The following is a 16,002-nucleotide window of genomic DNA, read 5'->3' as shown; positions in this document are numbered from 1 at the left end:
TATATAACCATTATATATTAAAAGTTTTACTGAGATTTTTTTTTTTTTTTTGCTGTACGCGGGCCTCTCACTGTTGTGGCCTCTCCCGCTGCGGAGCACAGGCTCCGGGCATGCAGGCTTAGCGGCCATGGCTCATGGGCCCAGCCATTCCGCGGCATGTGGGATCCTCCTGGACCGGGGCACAAACCCATGTCCCCTGCATCGGCAGGCGGACTCTCAACCACTGTGCCACCAGGGAAGCCCTTACTGAGATTTTAAAGCATAACTTTGATCAGAAGAACAATTGTATAATTACTTTATTAAATATACTTTAGTAAAGAAAGTGTTTTGTAGAAAGTTTTAAAAAGAAAAGAAAATGAGTCACCATTCTGACAGATCAGCTCAGATTCTTTTCATGGACAAATCCCTTTCCCTCCAGACTGGATTGTACTGAGGTACTGTTTCATTATTTGCTTCTTTCTCTTTTTATCGTGCACATTCCTTTCCTTGTCATAAATATTCTTTAACAACTTCATTTTTAATGACTACATGGTTATCCTTTATGTTGTTGTAATAAATTCTATTTAACAAGTTTACTGTTGTTGGAAATTAAACTATTGTTTAATTAACTACTATTGTTTCCATTTTTTACTGTCATAATCAGTGAACAACACACATCTTCATAAGTGTATTATTGCATTATCTCCATGACTCTATTCTTAAGATAAATTCCCAGGAGTAGAATTGCCAGGAAAAAGGCTTTGAAGAATTCTGCTGTCTAAAATTGCCTTCCACAAAGTTGGTACCAACTAACACAGTAGTAATATGAGAGTGCCAGATTCCTTTTACCCTTACCAGTCTGGATTTTGTATTTAAAAATTGCCTTTGGGCTTCCCTGGTGGTGCAGTGGTTGAGAGTCTGCCTGCCGATGCAGGGGACACGGGTTCGTGCCCTGGTCCGGGAAGATCCCATATGCCACGGAGCGGCTGGACCTGTGAGCCATGGCCGCTGAGCCTGCGCGTCCGGAGCCTGTGCTCCACAACGGGAGAGGCCACAGCAGTGAGAGGCCCGCATACCACAAAAAAAAAAAAAAAAAAAAAAAAAAAAAATGCCTTTGCCATTTTGATAGGTGGAAATGTTATCTGATTTTAATTTGTATGCCATATTATTAAAAAAAAACAAAACTACATAGAGTCATTTTGTTTCTTACATGTTAAGTTGCCACAGTCAACTGGCTGCAGAATCCAATTTAGGATAAACCTTCAGTGCCAGCTTTCATCTTGCCAGACCTGTTAACAGATGTGTAATCATTTGTTTAATGCCAGGGTTTCTGCCTTCTGAAATGATACTAAAAGTTTGTCTTTTTTTTTTTTAAGTGTCAAGCTTACCTTTGGTGTGAATTTTTCTTCTCTTGTCTTTTTCTTCTCTATGTCTTTAGCCAAGCTAGAGTTGAAATCAGAGGCTATTTCTTACTCAATTTTTATTCCTTATATGATCATCTAATATTTTGGATGGATGGATAGACAAACAAATGAACAAACATGCACTTAGAACCCACCAGAAAAGTTACATGTTGAATGGAAAGGCAACACATTTTGATTCAATTAGAAGAACCAATCTCTAGTCCTATAGTGGTTCTGCCGTTCACTTGTTTTATGATCTTGCAAGTCTTAATCTTCCTGTGCCTCACTTTACAATGTCTTTATATAAATGCCCTTTCTGCCTGCTCACCGCCATTATCTTACTTCAGTCCTTGTCACATCATGCCTAAACTATTGTAAATTCCTCCTCACTGCCAGCCCGAGTGCTCTTTCCAGTTCTTCGGCCTGTCTCTTACACTGGCCTCTGACTAATCATCCTGCAGTACCATATGTCATATCATTCCTCCTCTTGGTAGATTTTTAACAGTTCTTCTTGGTGTATAGGATAAATCCAACCCCCTTAGCTTTACAATTTCCCACCTCTCAGCCTTTGTTTACATGATCTCATTCAGTAACTAACCAGCTTCAGTAAGTAACCAGCTTCTTCCTTTCCTCTTATTTGAATGCTACCCTTACTTAAAAACTGGGCTTCATTCCCTCCTACTCACCAAGCCTTCTCTTACCACCCTATCCCCATTGATTCTTTTTTTCTTTCCGATTCCCTATGGCACTTGCTAATTGTTAGTGGTTTTCAACATATGTCTAAGGAGACCTGGGCATTTGTAGCAGTGCTTCACACTAAGGGCACACTCCTTTAGGAGTGCAAGGGAGCAACCAACCAATGGCTCCACTCCCTCCTCCACCCAGTCTCCACTCTGCTTTTTTTATTGTGTATGTTGAGGTTTTATTTACGATTTCCTTTGAAATTTTTCTTCTTTTGGCAGTATCACTTATGGACTGTATTTTTTTTTTCTTCAAGCATGAGTATCTTTTTTTCTCAGTTAGGTTTTAAGTCACTTGAAGACAAGTACTGTGTCTTGAACTTCTTTGTCTCTCCCTTGCTCTCTTGTTCAAGAAATATTTATTGCTAACTTTATGAATTAACATTTGTTCTGCCTAGCTTATAAGATATTGTGAGACTAAAGTGAGAAAAAGCTGCTTTGAAAAGTGATGTCATGTGAAGTAAACATTACTTCCTTTATAGTATTGTTTTAGCATGAGAACTTGTTGGAAGCTAAAACTTTTTCTACATTTGAATTTTATTTCATTCAACAAACAGTTGAGCAATTACTAAGCACTAAAAATTAATGTGTCAAAGTCTGCTCACACAGACCAGTAGAAATGAAAGACACAAATTTGTATTACAAGAGAAGTATGGTTGTAGAAGTGTGTCCAAGTATGTCTGTGGAACAAATGAGGCACATATAAGCTGTGCTTAAGTGAGTCAGGCTGTGCTTTCCCTCTAAGTGGTATCTTACTGGGTAGAGGTTGCAAGGTGAGCAAGGCAAAGACGTACCTTCTAGGCAGAGAGAATACGATATACAAGGTTCAAAGACATGAAACAAGATCTTGGGAACTCTTATTTGGTAGAACTAGAACATAGGAGTGGCTGATGAAATTGGAGATGAAATTGGCTAGACCTGCCCAGTATGGTGGCCACTGGCCGCATGTAGCTATTTAAATTAATTAAAACTTTAAGTGCAGTTCTTTGGTCATACTAACCACATTTCAAGAGCACATTCGGTATGTGCGCTAGTGGCCATCATGTTGGTCATACAGCCACAGGACATTTCCATCATCACAGAAAGTTCTATTGGACAGTGCTGAGCTAGATCATAGAGGACCTTGCGCATTTAATTAAGGAGTTGGACTTTTATCTTGTAGGCAGTTGTGAGCCTTTGAAGAGTCTTAAGCAAGGGAGTAACGTGATCAGATTTGCATTTACAAAAGATTTTCTAATTTTTTTTAGAATCAAACATTTCTATCTAGCACATAGCTTTTGCTGACAAAGTATAATTAGAAGGGAATTAGGTAGTCTGGGCCCCTTGTAATTATTATAGTGGAGAATAAAATAGAGAAAGGATTCAATAAGCACCCTTTTAAAACTTATAACTCAACTGGAGAACTCTCTTGAATGCTATAGTTATTTTTACATTAGTCTGAAAAAATGTTTCTTTACCTTCCTCTTTTAGTGAAGTTACTGGGTGATTAATGTTAGTGATAATGTTAGGTGATAAAAATTTTCAAAAACTATTACTCAAGATATTTATATTCTTATTTTGTTATAGGATTTGCCATTATGTTTTGAAAGCTAAGACTAACTGCCATGACTTGATAATAACTTGACTAAATCAAGATGTTAAATAGAATTGTCATAGATTTATTAATCAAAGTAATTTAATTAGATTTACTAGCAAAATAAAAATGTTGCTTTTAGTAATATGAATTAAATTTTCATGCACATTTGCTAATTTAAGCCTTTTCTTATAGTTAACCCAGTGTCCACTCCAGTTGCACTTCCCACCTCAGCTCTTTCTCCAAGCTTGATAGCTGATCTTGAAGGTTTAAACTTGTCAGCTTCTTCATCAGTCATCAGTGTAAGTAATTTTCAAAATACATTAGCTCAGTTTTCAAGTGATGCCATTGCATCTTTTTTATTAAAATGCAAATAATTGAAGTAGATTCTTAGTCTCCAACAGTTCTTCCTCTAACAAGTCTGTTTCAAATCTGGCCTTTTAATTTTGTGAACATCTTTTAATCTTTTTAAAAAAATTTTTATTAGAGTTAGTTCATTTAAATGTTGTGTTAGTTTCAGGTGTACAGCGAAGTGAATCAGTTACACATATATCCTTTAATGTGCTCTATCCAAACCATTATCATTTCAATTTACTTCTCCTTGTTATCCACATTTACTTATCATGTGTACACTTTTCTCTGGTACTGTTATATATCTCTAACATACAAGGGTTCTTTTCCACAATGAATTAGTTTATATACATAGATTCTGCCATAAAAATTGTCTACATTAACAGACTTTCATTCCCATAATCATTCTATTCCTACAACACTGTTCTTTTATCATAGGCTACTAAAAATACCTGACTGTTTTCATTTAAAAATTCAATATTGTATTTCTCTTTACATTATCTTTATACATTTATTTACATGCCTTGGTGTCTCTAAAAAAATTCTTTAATGTTATTTATGGGGTATGACTTGGAATGAGTCAAGAGGTTTGCCTATCTCAAAATAATGCCAAAACCATCAGCCTGTCATCGTATCTGAAACTGTAATAATAATCTTTTTTGTGTTAGCATGATATATCCACTAACCTTTCACTCTAAATCAAGCATTTGCCTAAGATGCATAATCTTTCGATATGCTTGACCTCCTATTAATTTGATGTCGGAAATCTGACAAACTAAGAGATAGAACAATAAGTTCTGATGGGCACACAGGTAGCTTGAATAGATCTGGTGTATCAGTGCTTCCCAGGACTGGTAGGGCATTGCAGGGTACATGATTGGTGATCTGAGCTGCCTGGGAGCATAGAGCTGCTTCTGCCAGAGGTAAGAAAGAAAAGTACCTAATTCTTGCACAGTGTTACAAAAAATTCCCCCTTCAAAGCAAATGTGATATCAGGGCTGTGCAACGAAATACTCAAAAGAGCTACGTGCATTTCTCTTCAACTTTGGTCAGCTCAGTTAGAAGTATAGGCAAAAACTCTTAAGCTTATAATGTTTTTCAATTGTAGAATGTGATTATCTCTTGACTGCTCAGAGATGAGTATGAACAGTATTTGGGATTTTAGTTTGTCCTTCTTGTTGCTAAAAGGAAAAGACACATTGGAAGAGATGGGGGAAAACAGTTAAGTCTTTCATTTATTTAAGTAATAAATATTTATTGAGCATTTGTAGTAGGCTGTAAAGAGAAAGTGGTAATCAAAAAATCTATAGTGGGGCTTCCCTGGTGGCGCAGTGGTTGGGAGTCCGCCTGCCGATGCAGGGGACGCGGGTTCGGGCCCCGGTCCCGGGGGATCCTGCATGCCGTGGAGTGGCTGGGCCCGTGAGCCATGGCTGCTGGGCCTGCGCGTCCGGAACCTGTGCTCCGCAATGGGAGGGGCCGCAGCAGTGGGAGGCCCGCGTACCGCAAAAAAAAAATCTATAGTGAAGTGTAGTTAGTCTTTGAGGGGAAAGGAGGCCTCTAAAAACTTGGGAGACAATAAGGTCTGAATAACTTGGGTTTGATATCAGATGACCAGGATGCAGATCCCTGCTTTGCCACTTACTAGCTTTGTGACCTTGGGCAAATCGGTAAGTAACTTTTCTGCACCTCAGTTTCCTATGAATATAATATCTACCTCACAGGATTCTTGCGAGATTAATGAGATAATAAATGTGAAGCTCTTAACAGTGACTGGCACGTTGTCATCACTCAATAAACATTAGCTAATATTTTTGGAAGTGATATGATATGTGATAATGGACCCTGAGTAGACTCTTATAGTTTATTAGCTATAAGAAGAATACAGTTGAGATTAGAAAAGCTTGTAGTAAGTTTTCATTCATCACAGTAATTGAAGGATTCACCTGTTTATCCTAAAGAAAACATTTATTGGGATGGTCTCTTCAAAGGAAAAGAAAAGCACTCTATCCAAAGAGTATGCAAAAAAAGAACTGCCAGGGACTTCCCTGGTGGCACAGTGGTTAAGAATCTGCCTGCCAATGCAGGCGACATGGGTTCGAGCCCTGGTCCGGGAAGATCCCACATGCCGCGGAGCAACTAAGCCTGTGCGCCACAACTACTGAGCCTGTGCTCTAGAGCCCATGAGCCACAACTACTGAGCCCACATGCCATAACTACTGAAGCCTGTGCGCCTAGAGCCCATGCTCCGCAGCAAGACAAGCCACCTCAATGAGAAGCCCACGCACCACAACGAAGAGTAGCCCCTGCTCGCCACAACTAGAGAAAGCCTGCACGCAGCAGCGAAGACCCAATGCAGCCAAAAATAAATAAACAAAAATAAATAAATAAATTTATTAAAAAAGAACTGCCAAGTGAAGAGAATCACAACATTCATCCCCAAAAGCTAACAAAATGATCAAACAAGTAGTAGTAATAAGAATGGCAACCAGAACTTCACCAGCAACAGTCAAATAAGGGAACAGTTAGAACTTTAAACAAAGAAAAAAGTGGAACTTTGAAAAGGAGAACCTGTAGAGATAAATTGAATATTCTGGTGCAGAATGTCATGACTCCTGATCTCACCTCCACCTCTCAAAATGATAACTTTAAAAAGACGAATCAGCCAAATTGTAAGTTTTCTCATTATGTGTACAAATTTAGAAAGAAGTAGACTAAAGACATCAGAGGATATAAAGAAAAGTCCTCAAAAATTAAAACCCCCAATAATGGTAGGGGACCTCAACAAATATAGGGGTCTTTTGGATCCTAAAATGAAATTTAGGATCCAAAGATGAGTACATCCACAATTTAAAAATCAACATGTTGCCCTAATTCAATAGAAAGAAGAAATAAAAGTAATTTATAATAAATAGTACATTGATATATAAATGCTTGACCATGACTACATTATAAATGTAGTGAAGTAGTTAAATGACGCTGGTGGCTATAAATGCAAATTGATAGAGGTGTATTATTAGCAACTCAAATACCATGGGTCGTGGTATAACATAATTTTCCAAAACATCAAACAGTTTTTCTGGTAGTTATTCCTGGAACATTGAGTACATTAAAACCTTGCAATGACCCACCCCACCCCCCAAAAAAACTACTTTGTACTGGTATGAAAAGTGTTCTAGGACCAGGTGAACAGGTTTTCACCTCATGAATGTCCAACCAGACGTTTGAAAGTTGTGAGGAACGTGGTATAATTTTTATTGGATGAATTTGCCCTGTTCATTGCAGAGCATCTAGCATCCCTGGCTTTCACCCATTAAAGCTGGTAGCATCCTTTACTGTCCCTTCCCCCAGTCATGTGCCAACTGCAAAGCAGTTTAATATAGCAATTAAAAGCACAGGCTCTTGAGCCAGACAGCCTGTGTTCAAATCAGAGCTCTGCCACTTTACAAAATGAGAGACCTTGGGTGGGTCATTTTACTTTTTGGTGCCTCGGATTTTTTCATCTGTAAAATAAAAATAATAATGCTACCTATCTCACAGAATTGTTGTTAGCATTAAATGAGTCAACATATATGAAATGCTTATAACAGTACCTGATACATGTTAAACACTAAGTATTTCCTGATATTATTTTTTATTACATTATTATTACAGCTTTGAAAAGGAAAGAAAGTATGACTCAAGAAAATTGTGTTATTTTTCTCTGTAAAGGGTACACATAGATATTCTCAAACAGGAAAATAACTGTCAGTCCTTCTTTAAAGAAAAAAAGGGAGTTGGGGATACTGCTTTACCAGTTAAAGGATGAGTCAAAATAAGAGAGTCAGTATCAATGGGAATTATGGTCACAGACTTAAGGGTAAATGATAAAATAGTATAAGAAACCAAAACTACTAGTATAGCTGAGGAGAGGAAAGGATGCATGTTAATCATTTCATTTTTCATAGTAGGAAATTAATCAGTAATATGCAAAATTGAAACAACTTTTGTTTTTGTTTTTTAATGAGCCTCAAAGCTCTTAATAGTTTGTATATTCTCAGAGAACATTTATCTGAAGTTTTGTAGGGTTTTTTTGAGATTTATTTTAGCTTTTTTTCAATTAAAGTAAAGTATCCCATTCTACAGGATAATTTGTTTCTCTGTGCACCTGTCTATTCATCCATACTTACAGAGATATTAACCATGGTTAACAGTATTTTTTGGTGATAGGATTTTTGGATGATTTGTTGCTTTCTTTTTTGTACTTTTTGTACTTTTCTATAATGTTTAAGTGTTTTAAACTAAATACTAATTAACTTTTTAAAGTAAAGTTATTACTGTAAAAATAAGCAGAAATACAGAACAGGCAAAATTAAGTTATGGTATTAGATGTCAGAATAGTGATGACCTTCAGGAGAGTTAATGATTGAAAAGGATCACAGAGGAACTTCTGGTGTGCTGATAATGTTCTGATTTTGATCTAGATGCTGGTACATGGGTATATTCAGTTTATGAAAAAAATCTTTGAGCTTCACCCTTAACATGTTTATTTTTCTGTATGTATATTATACTTCAATAAGACTTTTTTTCAGTGGATAAAATATACAACACTCGTAAAAGAGGAAATATAGATAACAGGTACATGAAAATATTCAGTAGTGGTAATGAACAAATGCAAATTTAAAGAACCAGTTTGCCTGTGACATTGGCAAAAATTATAAAAACCGTTGTCCATTGTTGGTGAGGGATGCAATGAAACAGGCATTATATACACTGCTCCACTGATGACAGTCTAAATTAGGACGTCATTCTGGATGGCAATTTGGCCATCTATATATAGAGTCATCAAAATATACATACTGTTTGACCCAGTAATCTCACGTCTAGATTTTTCTTCTAAGGAAATAATTAGAAATACAAAGATTTATGTGCATAGTTGTTTATAACCACAGTGTCTAGTGATAGGAGAATGATGGTTACATCAAGTATGGCAGAGTCAAACTAAAGAATGTTGTATAATCTTTAAGATGTTTTTATTAAATCTTTGAATGAGGTGGGGAAATGTGGTATAAAATTAAGTGGCGAAACAGAATCCAAAATATTATTTATTTTATCTCAATTTTATAAAATTGTATACTCACACTGTGTTTTTAAAATGTAAGGAAAATGAAAGAATAGAAGGAAATGTGTTATACTGTTAACAGAGGTTTTCTGAGTGATGAGATTATGGATGATTTATATTCTTCTTTATATTTTTCAATATTTTCCAGAGTTTCTCTAGTCAAGGTGTAATATATATTTTATCCAAAAAGCAGCCATTTTTTAATAGACAGGGTAAGCATGTATATGAATGAGTAGGATTCCTTTTTATTGACATCTAATGTTTAATGTCTGTCTTTCTGAATCAATACTACTAATTATATTGAGCAAGTCATTTGGTTTTCTCAACTCTAAAATGATGGCAAGGTAGAGCTCCATGTTTCCTTTTAACTCTAATATTCTGTGAATCTATGGAATTTTGAAGCAGTGAAATTAGTTATGCCAGGATGATTTGAACGTTCATGAAAATAAATAGATGAAACATTTTTTAGCTTATGTTACGACTTTTGTTTCATAGATGATTTTTATTTATTTCAGTGAGTTATTAAGTTTATTTTCTTTATGTGTTTGGTACAATATGGGTAGGTTTTATTTTTTGAAATTACCAAAATATTTACAGAGGAATCCATAAAACAGTTCCTTTTTCACACTAAATATTTTTCAAATGAAAAATTTCACTATTCGTTTTTACCCTTTGAATTGTATATTCAGAACACAGAGATTTTTAAAGCATAATTTCTAGTAAATATTATAATCATTGTAAGGAAAGGCCTTATTTTTTCAAACTGTATGATACAGGTGACGTATAAACACAATATTTATTTCAGTCTTCCATGAGACTAATTGGCAATTGGCCTAGAGATGGCCAGAAATAAACATTTTAGTTCTTGCTATAGTGTTTCAGTGAACAAAATGAATTTTTAATGAATTACTAGTGGATTTTTTTTACTAGATTATTGTTAGGCTAAGAGTTTCTAAATTGTTACATATCAAACCCCAGGAACTCAGAAATAGCAATCCTCAGAATATTAGCCTTCTGGAGAGGATGAGAAAAGAAAGGGAGGGAGAAAATATGCATATAAAAGTAAATGTGAAATAAGAATAAATTGTTCACCTCTATTATTAGAAATGTTGGAGTACTGGAGAAACAGTTGTTTAATGTGACTAAAGTATAGCACATATAGGTTGGAATAACCAAGTCTGATGCTGGAGAAGTATGTTGGTGACATACTGTCATGAGAAAATTATAGTAATGATTTCTTTTTCATGTCTTGGTACATATAGAAAAGTGGTAATACCTGTAGTGTGCTCTGGGGTAAACCGAGATGCTGCAGGAGATGGAAGGCACCCACCCCAGGAGCTCCAGTCACCACAGGTGCCACCTGACTTTTCTGAGGTTAATGGCAGAGGCAGTAGCACAGCATACCTCTAACCCGTCTGTGGTACATTCGTGAGGAAGCACTGACTTAGCTGCCATAGTATAACCAATTTGATCCTCATGGATCACAGTCCCTAAGTGGAATTTAACTTAGGAGGCTGCAGGAAGGTTCATTAAGAAAAGCAGTCTTTATAGAGTACAGTGGTAATATATTGAGGAGTAACAAGTAATCCCAAGAACAGTCCATGAAAGAGACACCAGAGTTGCAAAAAGGAAACCCCAATTTAATACACTATGCTACTTGGAGGTAGCCAAACTTGATATTAGGGCAGAGTCCTCCAGACTGATAAATCTGTCCAAGACTACTGAGGCCAACTGCAAGTTTAAGGGTTTCCTAGAACCACCCTCAAGTATGATAATTCACTAGATCAATCACAGAACTCAGGAAAGCACTATACGTAGGATTACAGTTTTATTATCGCAGTAGGGCACAAATTAGAATCAACCAAAGGAAGAGACGGATGGAGGAGATTCTGGTTGGGTTTCAAACTCAAAGCTTCGGGGTTACCCTCCTTGCGTCAATCAAAGTTGGTTGTATATACAGGAGTACTGCCAACCAGGGAAGCTCACCAAGCTTAGAGTTTTTATTGAGGCTTTACTAAATAGGCACTGTTGACTGAATTGTTGCCTCATGGTTGAACTCACCCTCCCACCCTCCCCTCCAGGTCAGGCTGATATCAGGGGCCCAGAGCCCCAACGCTCTAATCATACGGTGGGTCTTTCTGGTGTGGCCAGCTTCCATCTTGAGTTACCTGCTTAGCAAAGCTATCTAGGGGCCCCCTAGGAATCACTGTTGGCATAAACTATCAAGTATAGTCCCCTAGGGGCCCACCATGAATAATAAAAGCACTCCCATTACTCAGGAGATTCCAAGGCTTTAGAGTTTACTTCTCAAGAGCCAGAACAAAGTCCAGATCTCTCTTTAAGTGAGACCAGATTCTTTACTACACATATGCCAATTAAGTGTTTTATTCATTCAACAAGTGTTTATTCAGGCCAGAATATGAGGAGGTGCCAAAGATATAGTTGTGTACAAGATGGGCTAGGTTCCTGCCCTCAGGGAGTTTCCAGGTGAGTAAGAACAAAAGAAAAAAGAAAAATTGATTCAAAAGTGTGTAACTACAGTATACTAAGTACTTTCATTTTGTAACATAGTTTTGCCCTTTGGGTATTTCTGTAGATACAAGTTGTCATTATTTCTCTGACTTCTTACATAAACACTATTATTTTATATTGGCTAAACTCCACAGTCCCTCTATACAATAGTAGCTTAAGATCTAGCAGGAGTTAACTTTTGACATTGAACACAGTTTAGAATTTAGATATCTGAACTACTTTTCCTCTAACAAGAAGTAAAAGGATAATTTTGAGTACATGCTGTTCACCTTCTGCTTTCCTTGAATTGGCGCTGTGGAGCATCACTCCATCACTTAATGAAGAAATAAAGCCTCACAATGTCACAGTAAAGACGGTAGCAACAGCAGCATTAAACTGAGGTCTGTGCATGTTATTATGGGTAGCCAGCATGGAATTTTCCTGTGACCAGCGAAAAGATGACACTGTCAGTAAGACCAAAAAGCCACTTAACTAAGGCCCCTCAGCCCCTTCAAGGATTTACAGGCTGAAGGTAAGAAGAAGGAAACCCATATGTAATGCCCTTAGGCAGGCAGAGTGAGGCAAGGTAGAGGCATTTTTTTATACACAAGCCAATTTCACCATCTGATTAGTTCTATGAAGCTTCTTTAAGGATTATAGAAAAATAGCTGGAAAGTAGGCTTATAACTTTTGCTATTGATAAAGATTGGCAACTACTGAAGTTACAACTATCCATGATTAGGAATGAGATCATGACCCAGTTTGTATTATAGGAAATTAATTGGAAAATCAAGAGTACCTATCAGACCTGCTTTTGGCACAGAGGTTACTTTGTCAGTTTTAAAACAATATGAAGAAAAACAAACCATGATTCATGATGCAGAACCTGATTTTCTCAGTTTGAAACTTACCAGCATTTGGAATTATTAGGATAATTGCACATCATAGTGATGGACAGTTGTAATCGAATTTGATTTCCATTTCTCCGAAGTGGACTTTTAGGTAGGTCTTTCTCTTTTTTAAAATTGATCTAGGCTAGGGCATTTTAGTTTTGTTTTCCAGTCTGCTTGTCTTCTACTGCCAGAGTGCCAGCTTTCTTCTAGTTTGTCTACAAGGACAGATTGCTTTGAGAGAGTTTTTGTTGAATACAAGTGTTTTACTAAGTCATGTATCAGACATTTCTTGAATGTGTAGTCTCATTCCCAAAACAAATGATAATATGTCTGTGATAAAGATTGTTTTCTAATATGGTGGAAGAACTATATATTTTTAAATATATATATATATTTTTACACTTTAAAAACTTAAGGTGTATTTAAGCCTCAGGCTAAGAGACAAGTCCAGCTAAGATCAAATTTCCTTGACTTTAGAGGAGGAAGAAATTATAAGTTAAAATTAAAAATAATTTTGTCATTTTAAATTTGGGAAAAATCCTTTATTTGTTCTGATGAAAATGTCAGTAGTCATGGAACTGTGTTAAAAATAATGAAAAGTCACTGGCCTGGGTCTGCTTAAATTGAAAACATTTTTTAATTAAAGTTTGACAGTATTTTGTGCTTCCATCGCCCAGCCATGTCCCATCTTATTCTTCAGTTCTTTTCTGGGTACGAGTTGCTTTAATTTTTAAATTAATCTTTAAGGTATGCCATACTACTGCTTCATCTTTTTATTTCTGTGCTACTTCAGAGGTCTCATAGTTAGTAACAGACCATTATCATCTCTCTCTTTCCTAGATTATTAAAAGGAGCTACTTTTTAAAAAGACATTGTTATTCATTTTTAATTGCAGGCTTTTTTATTGTAAAAATATTTTTTATTTGGCTTAAGCAAATATATGCCAGTCTAAGAAACGAATTCTCCACAATGAAAAATCCACTGTAGGGGCCTCCCTGGTGGCGCAGTGGTTAAGAGTCCGCCTGCCGATGCAGGGGATACGGGTTCGTGCCCCGGTCTGGGAGGATCCCATATGCCGCGGAGCGGCTGGGCCCGTGAGCCATGGCCGCTGGGCCTGCGCATCCGGAGCCTGTGCTCCGCAACAGGAGAGGCCACAACAGTGAGAGGCCCACATACCGCAAAAAGAAAAAAAAAAAAAAAATCCACTGTATCAGATGATAATTGTAGTTATTAATTAACTAGTAATTATTATGGCAAGAAAAAAAAGGTCACCATCAAAAAAAAGAAAATATGTGTATAAATTTGTAAGAAATGGAAGGATTATAGAGGTGTTGGTAAAGAAGGCCTGGGCCTTTCTTTTTCTCTTCCTTCTATTTTATGGTGAATAGTTCCTGTCCCTTGCTGTGGGTTCCCTCTTCAGAGCTGAGGCAGTTCACTTGAGAATTCTTTCCTAAGATTATGGTTTTTAGCTTTCATTTATTATAATTATATTACTACAATAGGAAATAAGAGGTTTTAAAATACCATTTGTTTAAAGAGGATTTAATCTTTTCTGGCAATTTTATTTTCCACATTCGAAGTTGATTGAACGTTGTGTTACTATCAACTGCCATGTTGCAAATTTTGTTGCTTGTGTTGAATTGTGATATTTGCAGTGAAAAATACTGTTTTTAAGCTTTAAGATATCTTAGATTAAAATGTGCATTGGCCAATCATGTATTAATTATTATTTATTCATACATCAGTCAAGTTAACTTCTGTTACCTCTGTTCCTCTTTAAAAGGCTTGCCAAAATTTTTCTGAACATAGGACAAGGCATGGTATGGAAAATTGATTTTCCATTCTATTAAGTATTACTTATTAGTATTTAACCTTTTAACATGAGGAGCCTGGCCTAAACATGAAAAATATTATTGTAATACTTAGAAAAACTTTGTTTCTCTGCAAAGGAAAAGAAAATGAATTTAGCTTTAGGGCACATGCCAAACTAACACTAAGAAATTAATTTATTGCCAGAGAGAGGACAACATGGAGTAAAAATATAGATAAGTACAGTATATGGCCCTAATATCAAAGAAAAGTAAAAGTCACTTATCTTAAAATATATCAGGCACACTGTTATTCAAATCATTCAGGAATGTAATTACAGACAGCTTTTATAGGCCTATTAATAAAGGGTTATTTCTCTACATTTGCAGCTGTTCCACATTACTGAATATATAAATATCTCCCCCAAATGCTAAATTATTACTGCAGATCTACTATACACTTCTGCTAAAAAAAAAAAAATTTTTTTTCAGTAAGTTCTTCTTTAACATGCATAATTTAGGTTAAGAGAGATACCAACCAATTGTAATGTGTGTGTCTTGTTTGAATCCTGATTGAAGCAAACAAACTCTGCAAAGACATATATATGATAGTCAAGGAAATGTGAATACTGTATTTTCAATTAAATTGGGGGAATTTTTTTTCTTTTAGGTATGGTAATAGTATTGTAAGTTTTCTTGACACATCTTTATCTGTTAGATATACAAACCAAACTATTTACTGATGAAATTAGATCATATCTCGAGTTTCCTTTAAGTAATTCAGAAGTAGAGCAAAAGATTAGATTGAACAGGATTGGACAAATGTTGATAACTTTTTGAAACTTAGTGATGAGCACCTAGTTTTTCTTTATATTATTCTCTGTGCTTTCGTGTACACTTGAAAATTTTCAGAGTAAGTTTTTTAAAATACATAATTTTGGAAACTCATTTATTTCTGAAGGTTTTGGCATTCATGCTTCACTGAACATGTGCCCTGCCAAAGTTATCTTGTAAATATAAACTAGTACATAAAAATTTGAGTTCTGTTCAGGTTGTCATCTGTGAAATTAGAAGACTGTAATAGATTGTTTCTAAGGTCCCTCAGTTCTAGCTCTTTAGAAGTCTATGGGGGGCCTCCCTGGTGGCGCAGTGGTTGAGAGTCCGCCTGCCGATGCAGGGGATACGGGTTCATGCCCCGATCTGGGAGGATCCCATATGCTGCGGAGCGGCTGGGCCCGTGAGCCATGGCCGCTGGGCCTGCGCGTCCGGAGCCTGTGCTCCGCAACGGGAGAGGCCACGACAGTGAGAGGCCCGCATACCGCAAAAAGAAAAAAAAAAAAGAAGTCTATGGGGAATAAAGTGGGAGACGGCAAGTGACTTTAGTAAACATCAGCATTAGCGCAGGGGAAAGGTGCCTTATCTTTTATATTAGAAATATATTAATCTAATAAAACTTAGACTCTGGGTCCCTGGAAGATAGGACAGGGCCTTTTTAGTGGCCTTTCTGTTTCCAGTGCTTGATACATAATAGGTGCTCATCAAAAGTGTATTAAATGGATGAGATTAATCTTTACTGTTTTCCAGCTTCATTATTATATTGTAGAATCCATTCCCACTGATGTCAGTTTAAAGGACTGTATTGTTAA

General features: G+C 36.4%; 1 protein-coding gene across 1 annotated transcript in view; it reads left to right on the top strand.

Moving 5' to 3' along the window:
- Window positions 1-16,002, top strand: part of AP3B1 (adaptor related protein complex 3 subunit beta 1) — a 281,724-nt gene that overhangs the window by 201,566 nt on the left and 64,156 nt on the right. Inside the window, exon 22 of the mRNA XM_060093077.1 lies at window positions 3,891-3,997. Coding sequence (XP_059949060.1) covers window positions 3,891-3,997 — 107 coding nt within the window. The remainder of the gene's footprint in view (window positions 1-3,890; window positions 3,998-16,002) is intronic.

Source organism: Mesoplodon densirostris, chromosome 3 (assembly GCF_025265405.1).
Source record: "Mesoplodon densirostris isolate mMesDen1 chromosome 3, mMesDen1 primary haplotype, whole genome shotgun sequence".
Taxonomy (NCBI): domain Eukaryota; kingdom Metazoa; phylum Chordata; class Mammalia; order Artiodactyla; family Ziphiidae; genus Mesoplodon; species Mesoplodon densirostris.
The sequence above is the reverse complement of the archived record's forward strand: the minus strand, read 5'-3'. Positions and strand labels throughout refer to the sequence as shown.